This window comes from Bombus flavifrons, chromosome 11 (assembly GCF_040668555.2).
Source record: "Bombus flavifrons isolate JBK064 chromosome 11, iyBomFlav1_principal, whole genome shotgun sequence".
NCBI lineage: Eukaryota > Metazoa > Arthropoda > Insecta > Hymenoptera > Apidae > Bombus > Bombus flavifrons.
The window spans coordinates 6,336,752-6,352,228 of NC_138452.1; the positions used below are offsets into that span (position 1 = coordinate 6,336,752).

A 15,477-nucleotide genomic window follows, 5' to 3' on the forward strand; every position below is an offset into this window, starting at 1 on the left:
TGCCGGCCATTTTATACACATGGCGGCGCGTGGGCGCCAAGATAATTACCGTTTTGAAATCGTATACGTATGGAGATTGATAGAGTTGCGGCGTCTTAACAATAGTCACAAACCCGATCGACGATTCATTATCGACTTTCTTTTCAATCGTAGAAACGGTACATGAGAAGGACAGATACAAAACCATTGTTCCTTTATACTCCCCTATATAAGGTATAAGGATGACTATGCACGAAACTATGGTTGCATATAGGTGTGATCAGCCTAATATTCTTCATGCGGTAGCCGCAGGGATCCGAACGTTACTAAGATTTAAACGAATATTATTCAGATTATGAATCTGACGCGTTCTCCTCCTCTTCTTTAAATCTAATTAAAATTACTTCGTGACTTTGTAACGAACGGTGAATAATACATTATGGAATTAATGGAAATCCGAAGAGTACTATTGGTTTGCCTGTATGCTAAAGTAAAATCGTACGTGTAACGACGGGCGTTTCTCCGAAGCAAAATTCTACAGCTTTCACGACAAATTTCCCGCGTTCCGAAACACGCGAAGGTATTCCTCGCTTTCTAGTAAGCAATCACCTCGGACCTAATCAGTCTTATTTATCATACTCTTTCCACACGTCGCATTTACCAATCTATATACGCACAGCATTTTCACGCACCTTCCCAAACGAACCTCGCTGTTCTGTTGATAATGACTTCTCGCGGCAACAACACGCACACACACGTTTCCTTGCTCTAAATTTCAAGCGAACCGTGCAACACCTCGACTTTCTACAACCACCACACAGTTGTCGATACATCGTACAACGTGAAAAACACTCGATCGCCGATAGAATAATAAATTATTTCACGGTTGGGTTTCCTAGGCGCATAGAAAACGCGCGTTCCGATTCGCGTTTCGATTCGCGTAATGAGGACGTTGCGTGTCCCTGGCGTATATTTCAGTCGAATCCCGGCACAGTGCCATTCCACGACGCAGCGTAGAAAATATCCGCGGCGTGGGAGAAGCAGCAACCCTGACGACCGATACGGCAAAGAGTCGGATGAAAAATCCTCGAAATCGGGCACACCTGGGCCGCGCGTTATATAGGTAGGGCGTGTCGATGTTGCTACAGCTTGGCAAAATGCGTAGGCCGTCCGCGTATTATGCTGATCCCCCGAGTGACTCGGTATACGCCGAGGTCTGAACTCGCGCGCGAGGCTTGAATTGACTTTCAGGGCTTTCGCGCGCGCGCGCCCGCGTCCACGCAGAAATACCGTGGCCTGTCGCATTGAAAACGCGCGTCAAGTGACGCGGCCATACGTGCTCGCGTACATAGGTACGTGGGCGACCGCTATAGAGCACCGGGAGGACCAGGTGTCGCAGGTAGCCAGCGGTTGCCATTTTCCGCGCGAGAGCCTGCCGCGAAAAATCGACGACAACGCGGGTTCCCACGGTTCGAATCGGTTCGGGGAATGTGGACGCGCGAATGTGCGAACACCGCGTCAAAACCCACGACTGGATTTTTCTCATTCGAAGCGTGTGTTTGGTGAAATGTGGTTTTATCATTTTGTTTTATTGGATCATACTGGCTAAAAGATATAACACTCCTTCGCTCGCAGACACTAAAAGCCTGATATACTTGTAAGGCAGAACTTGTCAGTCGAAGAAATAAAGGTTGCTCTTTCCGACTATATCGTAAAAGTTTGAATGGTATCCACTGAATGTAAGAATGATGTAGAAAGGGAAATATACGTCGATGATATTTCTTCCAAGAGAAGATGAAGATAACGTAAAGAGAAACAGGAAACGATAGGAGCAATATTGTAACTGCAATGATAGATAAGACGAACTTCGGAGAACTTTGCGAACGTAGAAATGAAGAGAAATCGTCGTTCGGTTAAAACGAGACGATTCTAAGTACTGAAACGTACCGAGATCGCGAAACAAGTATCTTTTTCTTAATCTGCAAATATTAATAATCATCGATAACGACCTAATTTTCCAGTACTTTCTCAATTATCCGAGCGTACTTTCCGAGAACCACTAATTAAACGTTACTTAAATTTATCTTCCCAGAAGGTATTACTCCTTATATGTCACCGGAGAGTCACAGGCTTTATTACAAGTCACACCGTGTCAGATATGCAACGACGCTATGATTAGCAAAGGCGCCAGATTGACGCGGCCAGCGAGAAAAACGATAGAGTTCGGAGGAGAAAAACGCGCGGAAAGGAGCAGCCGTATTAATCAATCCTGTCCGCTCCTCAACATTCCGTACGAGAGTGGCGATTTTCCTAGCGGCTCGAACCCTTTCATTATTTCGACCGAACGCTTCCGTATCGGTTGATTGGCGTTTGGCGCGAACTAAGCCTCCAACCAATTTGAATTTTAGCCGGCGGCACGTTCTCGAGAAAAGCTCCTAATTACACACGACGCCTTTCGGAGAAATATCGGCGACATTTTACAACGACTACTATATGGACGTGCGATCGACTTGCAAATGACGTGGAAAAAGAGACGAACCGAGAGAGAACAGTGATATCGTTGTCGGTAGGCGGTATTGTAAGTTATCGAGACCGAACGATTATCTCTAACACCTAGGGCCCGCCGGAACGACGACCACTTTTATTCGTCAAAATCCCTAGGATACCATCGTCGTTGACATCATCGAGTCTCTCGCTTGTAAGCCGATCTTCGAAAAAGAATAAAACCACGGGCGCTCCGTCGGCTCCGCATTTAACCCCTTCTTATTAAATAAATCATTCGTCCCTTTACGCCGCCCAGCCAATATCTCAGAGTCTCATCTTATAACTCCTACATTAATTTCTCTAATAGTCTTGGACACCGCTTTGTCTTCCAAGGTGCGACACACGAAACCGGCATTACCTCTCCTATCGATAAACTTTAAACACAGTCACGATCGTCGTAAATTATCGATAAAAACGATCGTACCCGTAACGGTTTAATAATAGAACGGCGCATTATTTTTGTGTGATTCGACAACTAGTCTCGAGATACCGTCTGGTAGACCTTGAACGCAGCGATACCTACTTGTCGCTCGACGATGCACACATTGTGTTAGCGCGGTTGCCCTACGCTTGCTGAACAATCTCAAACAAGACAGCGAACAAGAATAAACGTTGGCCGGATACAAATCCTCAGGAACGCGAAAACGTCGTACGAACGGTACCGTTGCTACCTTAAAGGCTGAAGTCACGAGCCGCGAACACATTTTTCGTAAGAATTAAAGGAGTCGTAAAATTACTTCTTTCGAATATGCTTTGCCGTTATTTAAATAGACGTGCACTTTTACGTATATACTTATGCGCATACCTTACGCGTGTTTTCCGTCCTAGCCACGTCGTCGCGACTTATTCAATTGTCAAGAAGTGGAACCGCGCGCAATACGTCGTCTTTCGAAAGTGCGAAATAGATACAACACTCACCTTTGACAGCGGCGTTGAGTCTGTCCAAATTCGCGAGAGTAAGAGGCACCGGACCAAAGTGCATCACTATCTTGTCCACGTGTCGAAGATCGCCGATTTCAGGATCGCGACGAGCCATGAAGATTCCCGTGTAACTGCGACGTATGTATTGGTCACACGTATCATTCAGCATGAGATCGAGGGTGGCGTTTAGTACACCCTTGATCGCTCTCTTAACGCGCACGTGCAACTGGCCGTTCCTCAGATCCTTGATTTTTCCCGTGAAGATGTAGTCCGCTTGACGAACCTTCCTCATAAAGGTGGTGTCGTTTCTGATCGCCGCCGTTAAGTTCGCTCGACAGTCGAGAAGTTCCCTGGTGGACGAGACGACCAAAGGTACCATGATGCTGGCCCATATTACCAGAAAACCGATTTTCAAGTTGACATCCATTTTCTTACACCGTTGTTTCACACCTTTCTGGTTATCACTTCATCACTCTGCAACATACGTTCACGCGATCTTTCGTCAATGTAGTAGATTGTTCGTAATTATTCACACACCATCGCACTCTTTAAATTCATGCTTCAATTAGCGGTGGCTCGATCGATTATTTCGGTCGATCCGCGTTAAAATCCTGCCTTGTCCGCATAACGTAATCGGTATCGAGTATCTACGAACGAAAATGATGGATGACGCTCGGAAAGTCCCTGTAATACCTGGAAACTGATATCCCGAAACAGTCGCGAGACAAACGACCACCACGACTATGTCGATCGAAAGAGGATTTCTCTGCTTCGATCCTGATCTCGGTTTGATTAGTTCCCGGTTGTCGATCGAAGCATCGTTCCTCGAGAGATACCTGGCCACTCGAGCTGAGTCCTCTAAATGGAAACGAGTCCGATCTTACGAAGCGTGTGATCTTGAGCAACAGGTTGGCGCCGTGTGTCGACCCACGCTCGCCGATTTCCAATCCGCGTGACTCGTTTCCCGTTCTACCAAGTGGCAAGTGCGAAACTCCGCGAGATTCGATCGCGTGATCGATAAACTGTCGATTCGGCAGCTCGCTCCCTCGTAGTCACCACGTTTTATCACCTGCTCGATGGGACTAGAAGCCGATTCCACGCGATATTGTTACGGAATGTACGATCTTCGACAATTTTACCCGTCCTACTGGAACATCGAGCGCGAACGAACGCGCAATAACCTGCACTTTATGTCCACCGATTCGCGATTCCTCTGTTCGTGCGGCTTGATCTCTATAAGATTCAATACGTTCGACTCGATAATAGATTATTCAAATAGGAGGCTCGAAAAAAAACGATTTCGCGCGAAAGTCCGCGAAAACGGTCGATCGACTTTCACTTAAATCATACTTCCTCGCCGTCGATTCTGATTTGTTCGATCATCCTTGAAAGAAGAAGGAAAGAATCGATAAATCCACTCCGTTACACTCGCGACACACTAGAAACCGCACTGAGGTTTCCAAAACGTTCGGTAATTCACTAGACGACGACTGTCACTGATCACTGACAAAATGAACATTATAATGCGCGAGTCGTACGATCCGTTTGTTCGTAAATGATTGATGAACGTGATCGAATCGAGTATGGGGCAAATCGTCGAATCATCGACGTGTGATCGAACGACGTCGAAAGTGCTGTCGAAACGTAGAACGAGAAAAAAAGAAAAAACAATCGACGCTACCGACTTGGTTCGAGTCGATTATTGGACAATCGTGGATGTTCGGCTGACAGATGCAACGAGCCGTAGACACAAGATTAAGCGCTACCAAAAGCACTGTCAACGCGAAGTTAGCGGCGCGCTCGACATTCGTGCTACCTCGGCGACTATCCGCGATCCTGCGCGAGAGTGAGAGAGCAGTGGTTGAGGTGGTGGTTGGTCGCGTGGAGGCACGCGCTGGACTGAGGAGGGCTAAGTGTGGATGCTGCAACTACAACGTGTAGGCGTAAGTCGCCTTAGACCAAGGGACCAAGAGGGAGAGAGAGATGACCGGCTCGGTGTGTGCACACGTCGCTCGCACACACGTATATCAAACAGATACACGCTCCCGCCTCTTTCGGTGCACACTCGTGTATTCGTGCGAGCTCGCGAGGAAAACGGAGGGGAGTGAACAAGAGAGAGACAGAGATGAGAGAAATCTTACCAAGACGAGTACGCTTCCTCCGTGTCTACCACGTGAGCATCCAAAGATGCGTACTATATGTGGTTGCTATTGACACACTTATACCTACACCGATGCGAGATTTTCTCGTACGTGCACCGCACACGAAATGCACGAACGAAGATCGATGCACGTGAAAATGGATCGGCGCTCTTTCGTGTGAAATCGGAGAATCGATGGAAAACTTGAGTATATAGATCAACGTCGAACGTTCGACGGAAGAAATATTAGGATGCCAACTCTTAAATCGAGCGTCGTTGGCGTTGCGTGCAAGCCACGTTTTAACACCTCGACGCCTGGGATTTCGAAAACGTGGGTGACGCCTGGCAAAAAGAAAAAAAAAAAGAAAAAAATGGACGGTCGAGATGAAACGATCTAATCTATATCGACTCTAACGAGCTACAATCTCGAACGGTTTGTAATTGATGGCGACCGATAATACCGATAATGCCGAGTTCCATTGATGCGGTGACCGCACGTTCGGTGGTTAGTTCACCGCATCACCCACGAAACGCTGGGAAACCTCTTTAACGAGTCCGTCGAAGAAGTTAATGGGTCGACTTCGTCGGGACAACATACAAGGGAAGAGACAAGCTCTTGTTCGCTTATTTATGATAATAGTTTCCTTCGCGTGAAGCTGAACGGACCGAGACTGATCTACGGTGTCGTCAGTTATGGTACATCATAATTTCCGCGGATATTTATATGCTCGCGTACAATGTTATGCAGCACCAGAGCTTGGGCGTGGAAGGAATGAGATTCTTGTCTTGCACTGCCAACCAGATATGGTCTCGAGTTTCGAACTGTTCGCAGAAAACGATCCTCCAAGTAGATACTAGAACCGTCCGTTTTGACGAGAAAAACCCCAAGACTCCTACGCGTTCTCTTACCATTCCGCGAAACGATTCTGAGACCGTTCCCTCTAATTGATCAGTTTTCCCGACCCATCGACACTACGATTCGCTTTCTTCCTTTTCGTTCATTAAATCGAACTAATACGCGACTGTACTGCCGCAAGACGTCAGGAAACGTGGGCATTTCGATAGGTCAGGAATCCTGAATAACGTCAAGACACACGGTCGGACCAGTTATCGTGATGCGATAATGAAACACAGATCCGTATCTGGTCGATGTTCGCCCACGTGGACGGGAAGGAATGCAGGCCCGGCTAGTGGCATTGTTGCAGGAATATGCATCGATAGTAATAGGCACACCGGTGACGTTAATGAATGCCTTATAGCGAGATCCGTACCGTATCGCCGCCGATTAAACGAGATTTCTCGCCCGGTTCAACGGTCCGGATCCACAGCAGGCACGCGATCGTTTTCGAAAGGAACAGCCCTAGAATCGCTTCTATGGGACATTAAGTCTCCAATACACGGCGTGGCACGATCACCGACGAGCAAAGCGAATTGCCCCGATGCCCACGCTCGCGCAACGTATCACCGTGGATCGTTCGCTCCAAGTGTCCTTGTCTGTATGTCCTTACCGCGAATATCTGCGAATCTTATCCTTGAGGGTGTGATGTCGACGTTACGTCTCGGATTGTCTCGTATCTTCCATCTGAATTGTCACCTTCCACGCGCGTAATATCCTGCGAAGTGCTAATGGCGTAATTCCCAACTGGAATATATCACATTGTTCGTTACAGTTATGGATTTAGTTATAACGCCGTTGAACTGTTTTCACGCCTAGCGCCGTTTGCGATTTTTCGATCGGTATCGTTCTATCCGCGTCGGTAAAATCTACGTGTCTCCTGTCAAAGTATGCCTGGTGAACAAAGCTAACTGATAAAGACATCGCGGTGTATTTAATAATCCGTAAAATGTGTAGAATAATTTTAGAAGGGCGATCAATTCTAAAATTTCGTTGCATGTACCGAGGGGAGCGTTAAAGCAGTCCGTGTTAACCGATCGTTAAACGATTCGCTTTTTCGAAGGCAACCCGTTTGTATATAGACAGGTTACACGGGCCGCACAGTAGACAAATCGTTGGTCGATGGGAGTAAAATATGGCGATGGAAAGACGAGACAAGCTACCGCGCCGACTGATCCACCAGCTAACGAATGGATCGATTTGCGTGGCTCGTTAACAATACACGTAAGGAACGCTAATGCGCCACTTTGTTTCGGACGACCTCGCTGCGATGAGGCTGTCGCGGACGAATAAAAAGAGAGAACCAGATCTCTCGTAGCTCCGTCTGTCCCTTGGAACTCGCCAGTCCGACCTAAGTTCGTCCTTGTCGCCCCCGAACCCAACCCTCCGCTCGATTATCCTTGTTCCATCGAGACGCTAAGTACGTGTAGCCTTGATTAAACTAATCTTATAAGCTCTCCCATCTTACAAGCAGCGGTAGCATCGAAAGTTATCGCACGGCACGGATTTGTCACTTCGTGCTGCTCGAAGTGGACAAACTCGACGAAGAAACCGCGTTCAGTTTATCGTTTATTCACGCTTCACACCGCGATCACGCGGTTCGGCAGAATTTATTTTCCAAACCGCAGAATATACATATCTCGGCGTGGCGGGCCCTAGATCGGCCAAGAAACCGACCCGATGACGATACGACGGAGATGAGTTATGATGACCGTCGCCTCTGGCTTCTCCGCGTTACAATCTCGAACCACCCTCGGCCGCCGTGTTGTTCCACCGGCAACTTATAAATGCTCGCGTGCGTCTTCGCCGTAATGCCGACGTCGTTAGCCTTTTGTATGTTTGTCAAGGGCTATGTTGAGTAATATCGTTGGACGGCGATACGAGCGTTTGCCATTTGAAAAGCTATACAGATCGGCCGTTCATGACGTCGAATTGATCACGATTTAGTGTAAGGATGAACTTTTCTTACTAATTCCTCTTACTAATATCACGACTCAAATATTACGCTCGTTGGTATAACGATAATTGAACCCCTCGGCACCCGTATGTTCGCTTGTCGCAACAAGATGACATAAACAGTAATAAACTCTAAGATAAATTTAAAAAACGATGCCTGTAATATCATTACTTTCCTGTATATTTCAATTTATGGCGTTGATCAAAGTGACTTTTGAACGAAGTTCTGAACAACGCTGTCATTAGCTAGCATCACCTTAAACGAGCCTGACCGTAAACTAGTTGGATAATCTGCCACCTGGAAGAACTCCCACGACATTGAACCGAACGTCGAGCGTGCTCGAGGTGGATGATCCGTCGGCCGTGGCGGCGGTGGTATCCGTGGTCCAGCACGGCGAGCAGAATCCCATATAAAGGCCGGGCACAGGTAGAACGCGGGAGCCGTGGCGAGCGGAACGCAAACGCGCGAAACACGCGACCACGCACGCACACGATCGTACCCTACATTGTAGCCACGAGGATACCTGTGGCGGAACGAAGATGGAACGCGAGGACTGTGGCACGAGTACGAGCATTAAACACACACGCAACGTCCTGGTGTGCGCGTACTTAGCATAAGTCTCGCACCCGAGGCACTCTCTCATCGTATTTCATGCTGGCTATGCTTATACGCGCGCCGAGTCAAAGACCGCCTCTCGTTCTGCTTCCTTCGTCGATTCTGTCTCCTATTTCTTCCTGGTCATTTTCATTTTCACCGTTCCGGGTACACGACGAAACGCGCCGAATAGAAAAGACTCGGCGCTGGGATAACGAACAAATTACAGGAAAGACGTAGTTGGCGTTGCAAGGTTCGACGGGGCGCAAAGTTCGCGCGCGACCGTGCAACCAGTCGATTATGATCTCGGGTGTCCGCGAATTATCGCGCACGACAGCTATACACGTCGCGCGAATTGCCGATCACTTCTACCTTATTATAGAATTAACGGTCTATTCGCGGTACGAACGACGTAGTTGAGACCCGAGATTCGCGTGCCATAGCCACGCAGCTGATAGACATCGTTGGTAACACCTCTTCAAACTTATAGAGTGTGAACGGTATACGCGGTACGTTCGCGATGAATAGGGCTGTATCGTCTTACGTCTACTCGATACGCGAATGTATATATAGAGTGGCCCGAGAAAGAGACTAAATAATTTAGAGACAGGGTATAAACTGGAAATTGTCTGTCGATATGGGATTACAGGCGGATCGACAAGTTAGAAAACAACCTTTATCTAACAGATGGATATTCGGTTTCCGACGAAAGTCATTTTTGGCTTTTATCTTCCATTAGTCGTATCGTCCGAGTCCTTTTTCAAATCATTCTTCATATATTAGGAAGTACTCAATATAAACTCGTAGACACAGAGACGGCAACCAGTTACGACAATCGTGGCGATCTCGCTCGTACCAAACCGTACGAAGATTTATGCGTGTCTTAGAACGTTTTTTAAGCTGGATTAATGTAGTTCGTGAAGAACGTCTTCCTGTTTAATCGGTCATGGCCAAAGTATTTACATCCTACCAGGCAAAACGACTTATCACGACGAAACGCAACGCGTCGAGCCCGGACGTTGTAATAGCCTAAATTAAGTCCGCGATTCTGCTCGTCGCGCCGCTTCCTACGTTGTACCGTTATCGAGTGGATAATAGTACTTGTATTCTGGCACGAGGCAGGACTTGTAAGTACTTACTTACGTGCGCGACTCCGTCGAACGGACACGGAGCCAGCGTTCCTCGAAATTAAACGGACGCTTGCATAAATCTGCACAGAATACCGCGTAAATGAAGCTTGATCGGATAGGATCAAAAAATATCCTAAGCGCGTTAGTTCAACACAGATCGCCGATATCATAAATAACTCTAACTCAGATACGTTTCATGGTTGTCGTAAACGGTTACTTCTCACCTTAATGAGTCGTATATTGATCGTAAATCCCGATCGTTCGTTCTACGATTCAATGTTAATGCGATTCCACGAGAAATATATCGCGGCTGCGAATGTTCTGTCGCGTTATCGAACCTGTGAAATGTTGACGGTTGTATTCAGAGTCCACGATCCCGACTGGATCCCCTCGTTTTACGAGGCGAGCGTTGTCGTATAAACAAAGGGGAACAAGGGTACCTCGTAGATGATTGACCAAAAATCATCACCGAAACCGGATAATCTGGCGCTTTAGAATTGACGTCCAGGCCAATAACGGATTTCGACGTGCGCGTGAACGCGAGTATGTCCGTGGTTGGACATAGTCGTACGGTGGTCAAAGGGACCTCTTTAATGGCGACTACTCGCCAAGGTAGCATGGCGGTAATCTTAAACCGAGAAAACGAGCGTGCACACGCGTTCCGATGGAAATGAAATACGGATGAGAGACGAAGGCGCAGACTTAATTTAGGTTGTTACGAGGGACCCGGTACACTGGCTCTCGCCAAAAGGGTACTGTTTAAGCGATAAGTCATTCCGACGATAAGCCGCGACTACAGCCACGGTGAACCGTAAACGGCGCGGGAAACGTGGACAAGATGGAATTAAACTTTCACGAAGAAAAATGTACAGGCGTAATTGTACGAACCTTTATTGCGGTCGATGAGGTACGTGCGACCAGAAATGTAAATACCAACCCGAAGGAACTTTTCTCAAGACGATCCCGTTGCTGAACGATCGAACACTCTCGCCACGGGATGCCTCGAACCTTACCATCGCATCGCCTGGAGATCCGCTTGGTCGCATATAATTACGTGGCATTTTTCTCGGCTTTCCAACCACCGTCCATTATTACGATCGCTCGACGACAACATTCTTTTCTCCAAAGCGCTGATTTTCGTTGAAAGCGATTGAATCTCTGGGGGATCCGATCGTGAAGAACAAACGAGACGTCGAGGAAAGAGAAGGTGTGGTCATTGACAGACAGTCTGGACGTATTAAATTCGCCCAGCGCGGACCAAGCGTTCGTGTTTCTCGTTTCCCGCGACTTTGTCGAAAGATTAATACGGTGCCGCAAGGAAATTCTTATCTCGTGTCCTTATCGCAGCGACTGTGCCTGATAACGGTAGCCGAAAAGCGGAAAAGAAACACCGAAGTGTACGCAAAAACTGTAAAGCTTCCTGGACAAACGATCGCATCTATGTTGTTTCATCCGATCAGGATAAGTAATAGGTTACAAGAGCCTACGCGATCGATCGTCAGACGTCTTCTTATCGAACGTGGAGCGTTTCACGCGATAAAAAATACAAAATACATAATCGTTAAACGACCGGATATAATATATATTCGAACAGAGTAAGCGTGTAATTTTCAGAACACATTATGCAGCATCGTTCGCGTTAACGAAGAATATCTCACGGCAACAAAATTCAAGAACGAAGTGATCGATCAGCCAACACGGTGAGGCGAGGGTGTTTCGTGTTTCCTGGTCTAAACCAACAATTACGGAGTTCCGGGATAAGTCCGGCCGATACGTGGAAGGTAAGGAATTCGTCTTTCCTCGAAGGGAGATTCGAAGATGACGAAAAAAGCCCAAACCTTGGTCGCGAAAGAATCGGAGAAGAAGAAGCGTTGGTAGAGAGAACGAACGAACCACCAAACGAAAGGTGTGGAGGAAAGGGGAAGTTATCCCCGGGGGCACGGCATAAATCGCTATGGACAGACAGCATGTTCGACTAATTACAGATCCCTGATTACCGGTGGGCGCGACTCGTCCGCCTAATAAAGAAAAAATAAATTAATAAACCTCTAATATCGCAGTCGAACGATCTCCGTGGCGCGAGCAAACGGAAAAAAAGGACGCTTATTAATTTATTGTGATCGGAATGCGATAAAGCAGGGACCGCGTACCAGCATCAAAGGATTCGAATATGTTATTTCACACTGCGTTGTCAGACCTAGAATCAAAATGTTTTGAACCAATGTTTAAAAGGCGTTATTAATTTAAATCGCTCAATTTTTTTTCTGTCGAACCAGCGATACGTTATCAATATTCAAAATACAATTTTCGTGCGACGTTAGCGAAAGTACGCGTAAGATATTCCAACTCTTACGATAACTGCTATAGATACGTAACCTTAAGACAAACGAACGAACGAATTTCGTTTTCTCAAATGTTGAAAAGTCGAATTGATCGGATTAAACTGGTCGTGTTCGATCCTACGCCATTGGACGAAAATTGAAGTATCAAAGAAACCGTTGACGAGAATCGATCTCTCGCATGGATCGAATGGGCGGTGATAATACGGCGAAAAGGAGATGAAGGTGAATGGTGGCAATGGAGCGGAGCAGGACGGCAATGGTAGCGGAACACTGTAAACTTCCGCGTGGGTCTCTCTTTGCTCTTCAAGATGGCGCCTTGTTGAACGAACGAACAGAGGCGTCCATCCGCGAGGATTTATTTTCGCGGCATCAGATTCAACCGGAGTTACCCGGCGTAAACCCTAATGAACTGTGGCGAAACCGAGTCTCGTGTATGCGCGGAGGCGTTTTCACGGGCAATTAATGCGGCCTTAAACAGACTGAAGAAACGCCCCCGCGAAACGAGCTCGCTATTTCGATTTAATCGGTCTCGACGCTTCGACACGATTAATTAATAGGATAGTGTTATCCTTAGAGGGTCGACTACGTCAGCCCTGAGCGATGAACTAATCCTACACCCTTCGCGTTTCTTTTGCATCGTTGGATTAGATCTTCATTAGAACTAACAATATACGTCTAGAAGTCGAAGCTTCGGGGATCCATAAATCCTTCTAACAACTTGCAAGCAGGAATACACGAACAATCGAAACTTTCGAGGAACAACAATTGACAGCTCTTGGATTTATAACGCTTGGCGTTCTTTGCTATTTCTGAGAATTTAAATTTCGCGCGAATAACGATTGCAAAAAGAGAATTGAATAATAAAATAGGATTTATATTCTTCGGTATAATTTTAGATTATGTCGATACGACATTAAAACTGTTTCCTATCTCATTAGGCAAAATGCACTATCTGTTTAATAGCAAGTACCAAACCAATAGTGGAAGTACCAAAAACCAGCGCTGAGTCTACAAATTGCCTTAAGTAGCTCGATATTATTGGAAAACTAATAAACGGCTGTATAAGGAGCCAGATTATGGTGAAACGAGCTGTGAGTAAGGGAGCAGTCGTAGAGCAGTAGCTGGGTCGTTCAAAGGCACCGATGTCGCGTCGTTAGTGGATTGGAAACGCGTTCGTTTAACGATTGACGTATCGAAATCGAAGCAGCGAATGCCTGCCTAACTATCGAGAGTACACCAAAAAATGGCCCTTTCGCTCGGCGATATTCTATTAAAGTAATAGCTTACGTTATGACCGTCGTGGCAAGTAGCGGTGCAACAAATTTCTTATGGACGATGTAAACCGATCTATAAGTCGAGATAGTTACACTGTTTAGCCAATTAGCAGAATGCGACCGGTTTTCAGGTGCACACCGAGAGACAATTTTCTTGCATCGAAGTCGCTTATAACGCGACACGATATCCGTTCATTCGTACAATGATTATCCTTTCCTTAATAAATACGCTGGCAGAACGTAAACCTCGACGGAAATGATTCGTATATACGTGAAAATATAGATCAGTGCGACGACCATTGCTACGTTATAACAGCACGTGTGCACACCCTCGTCGCTGAAAAATATTTATCACGATCCGTTTCGCGATAATAAAAAAATATACACGTGTACGCGCATGAGAAACGCGTCATTTCGACGAAGGACAACTGCGTTATTACCGTAAAATATTGATATTACTCGATGTCGGGAATTCACAAGGAATGGCAGGGTCGCGGAGGCAACGCGCGGAACCTCGTGTCTAGCCTCGCAGTTTTAGCGCGGCGATTGAATAAATGTGGAGTAAAGTCGTCGTAATGTAGGGAAAAGATCTTCGACGCTCCATCGAAGACAATTTATTTAAATCACGTCGCGGAGAACGACATCGCGCACCAACATATTGTAAGTGAGCCGGACCTCGCGAAGCTGTAAAATCCTCCGACTGCGTGATAAAATTTCGTACATCTCCGATGATCCACCGTTGTTACGAATCTTTTCGTTTGTTCCTACACAAGATACGCTGATGGCACAAAGAGAAATTACGTGTGTATATCGACGTATTAAACTAGACACTTAGGATGAATACATCTTCGAGGGCAAAGATCGTTAGCATAGTGTCATACGTAAGTACTTTGGTTGCTTCGTTCTTTTGCAGTTTATACGTTACTATCGTTTTCCTCGATTCTCATTGGAACAAAAATAAGCATCGAAATGTAGCTTGTTACAACAGCATGAATCAACCTTAGGACGACACTAAGAACCGGTATGCTCAGACGATGACGAATCGAGGCGTGTCCTCGAATCTGATCGAAACACGACGCGGAACGATTCAACGATAACGAGGTCGTTTTCAAATGCCCACTGATTATGCACTTGTTACAAACAGTAAGCGGCATTCATAAGAAGATCGTTCGTAGGTGAAGTGGAGCGAGCACGGGGACTCGGATTGCCCGCCACTTCTTCGAGGATCGAACGGCTCCGAGGTTGTGGCGCGTAGCCAGACACGCCGGTTTCCAAGCTGCAAAACAAAATCAATCGGCCCTCGAATCATCGTAAACTAACGGAGACTGACGATCAGACGCGGTCAAACATCGTCGAACTCCATCGTTGTCAATTTATCCAACGAGCATAAAAGTATCTGTCAGGCGTTGTCCGTGCAACGATGGAATTCAAAGAACAATTTTTAAGCAGATACGGAGAAAACACGAAACGTTTCAGAGGATTTATACCAGGATGTTTGTCGAATTAGACTTCTTTGGGCATTCAGAGAAATCGCATGCGTGAGCAACGTAGCGTTTCCAAGATTAGAGACACGTTTCCGGTTTAGGCAAGCGCTACAGTCACAGAAAATTATGATGATCCTGCTTACGCGGATCCATTAAGGAAGATACATGATGGCAAGATTTAACTGTGACATTGTTCTTGTTTCTTTTATCCAGTTTT

The 15,477-nt window shown here is 46.5% G+C and overlaps 1 protein-coding gene across 4 annotated transcripts in view; it reads right to left on the minus strand.

Moving 5' to 3' along the window:
* The window catches only part of LOC138184901 (agrin), a 388,032-nt gene extending 379,234 nt beyond the window's left edge, over nt 1–8,798 (minus strand). For 3 of the 4 annotated variants that reach the window (XM_069123341.1, XM_069123340.1, XM_069123338.1), the window contains exon 1: nt 3,442–5,322. In XM_069123341.1, coding sequence (XP_068979442.1) covers nt 3,442–3,871 — 430 coding nt within the window. In that variant the 5' untranslated portion in view covers nt 3,872–5,322. Of the gene's footprint in view, nt 1–3,441; nt 5,323–8,691 lie in introns of those variants that run through there. The other variant, XM_069123339.1, reaches the window with a different exon arrangement.
* Nucleotides 8,799–15,477: the final 6,679 nt, after the last annotated feature.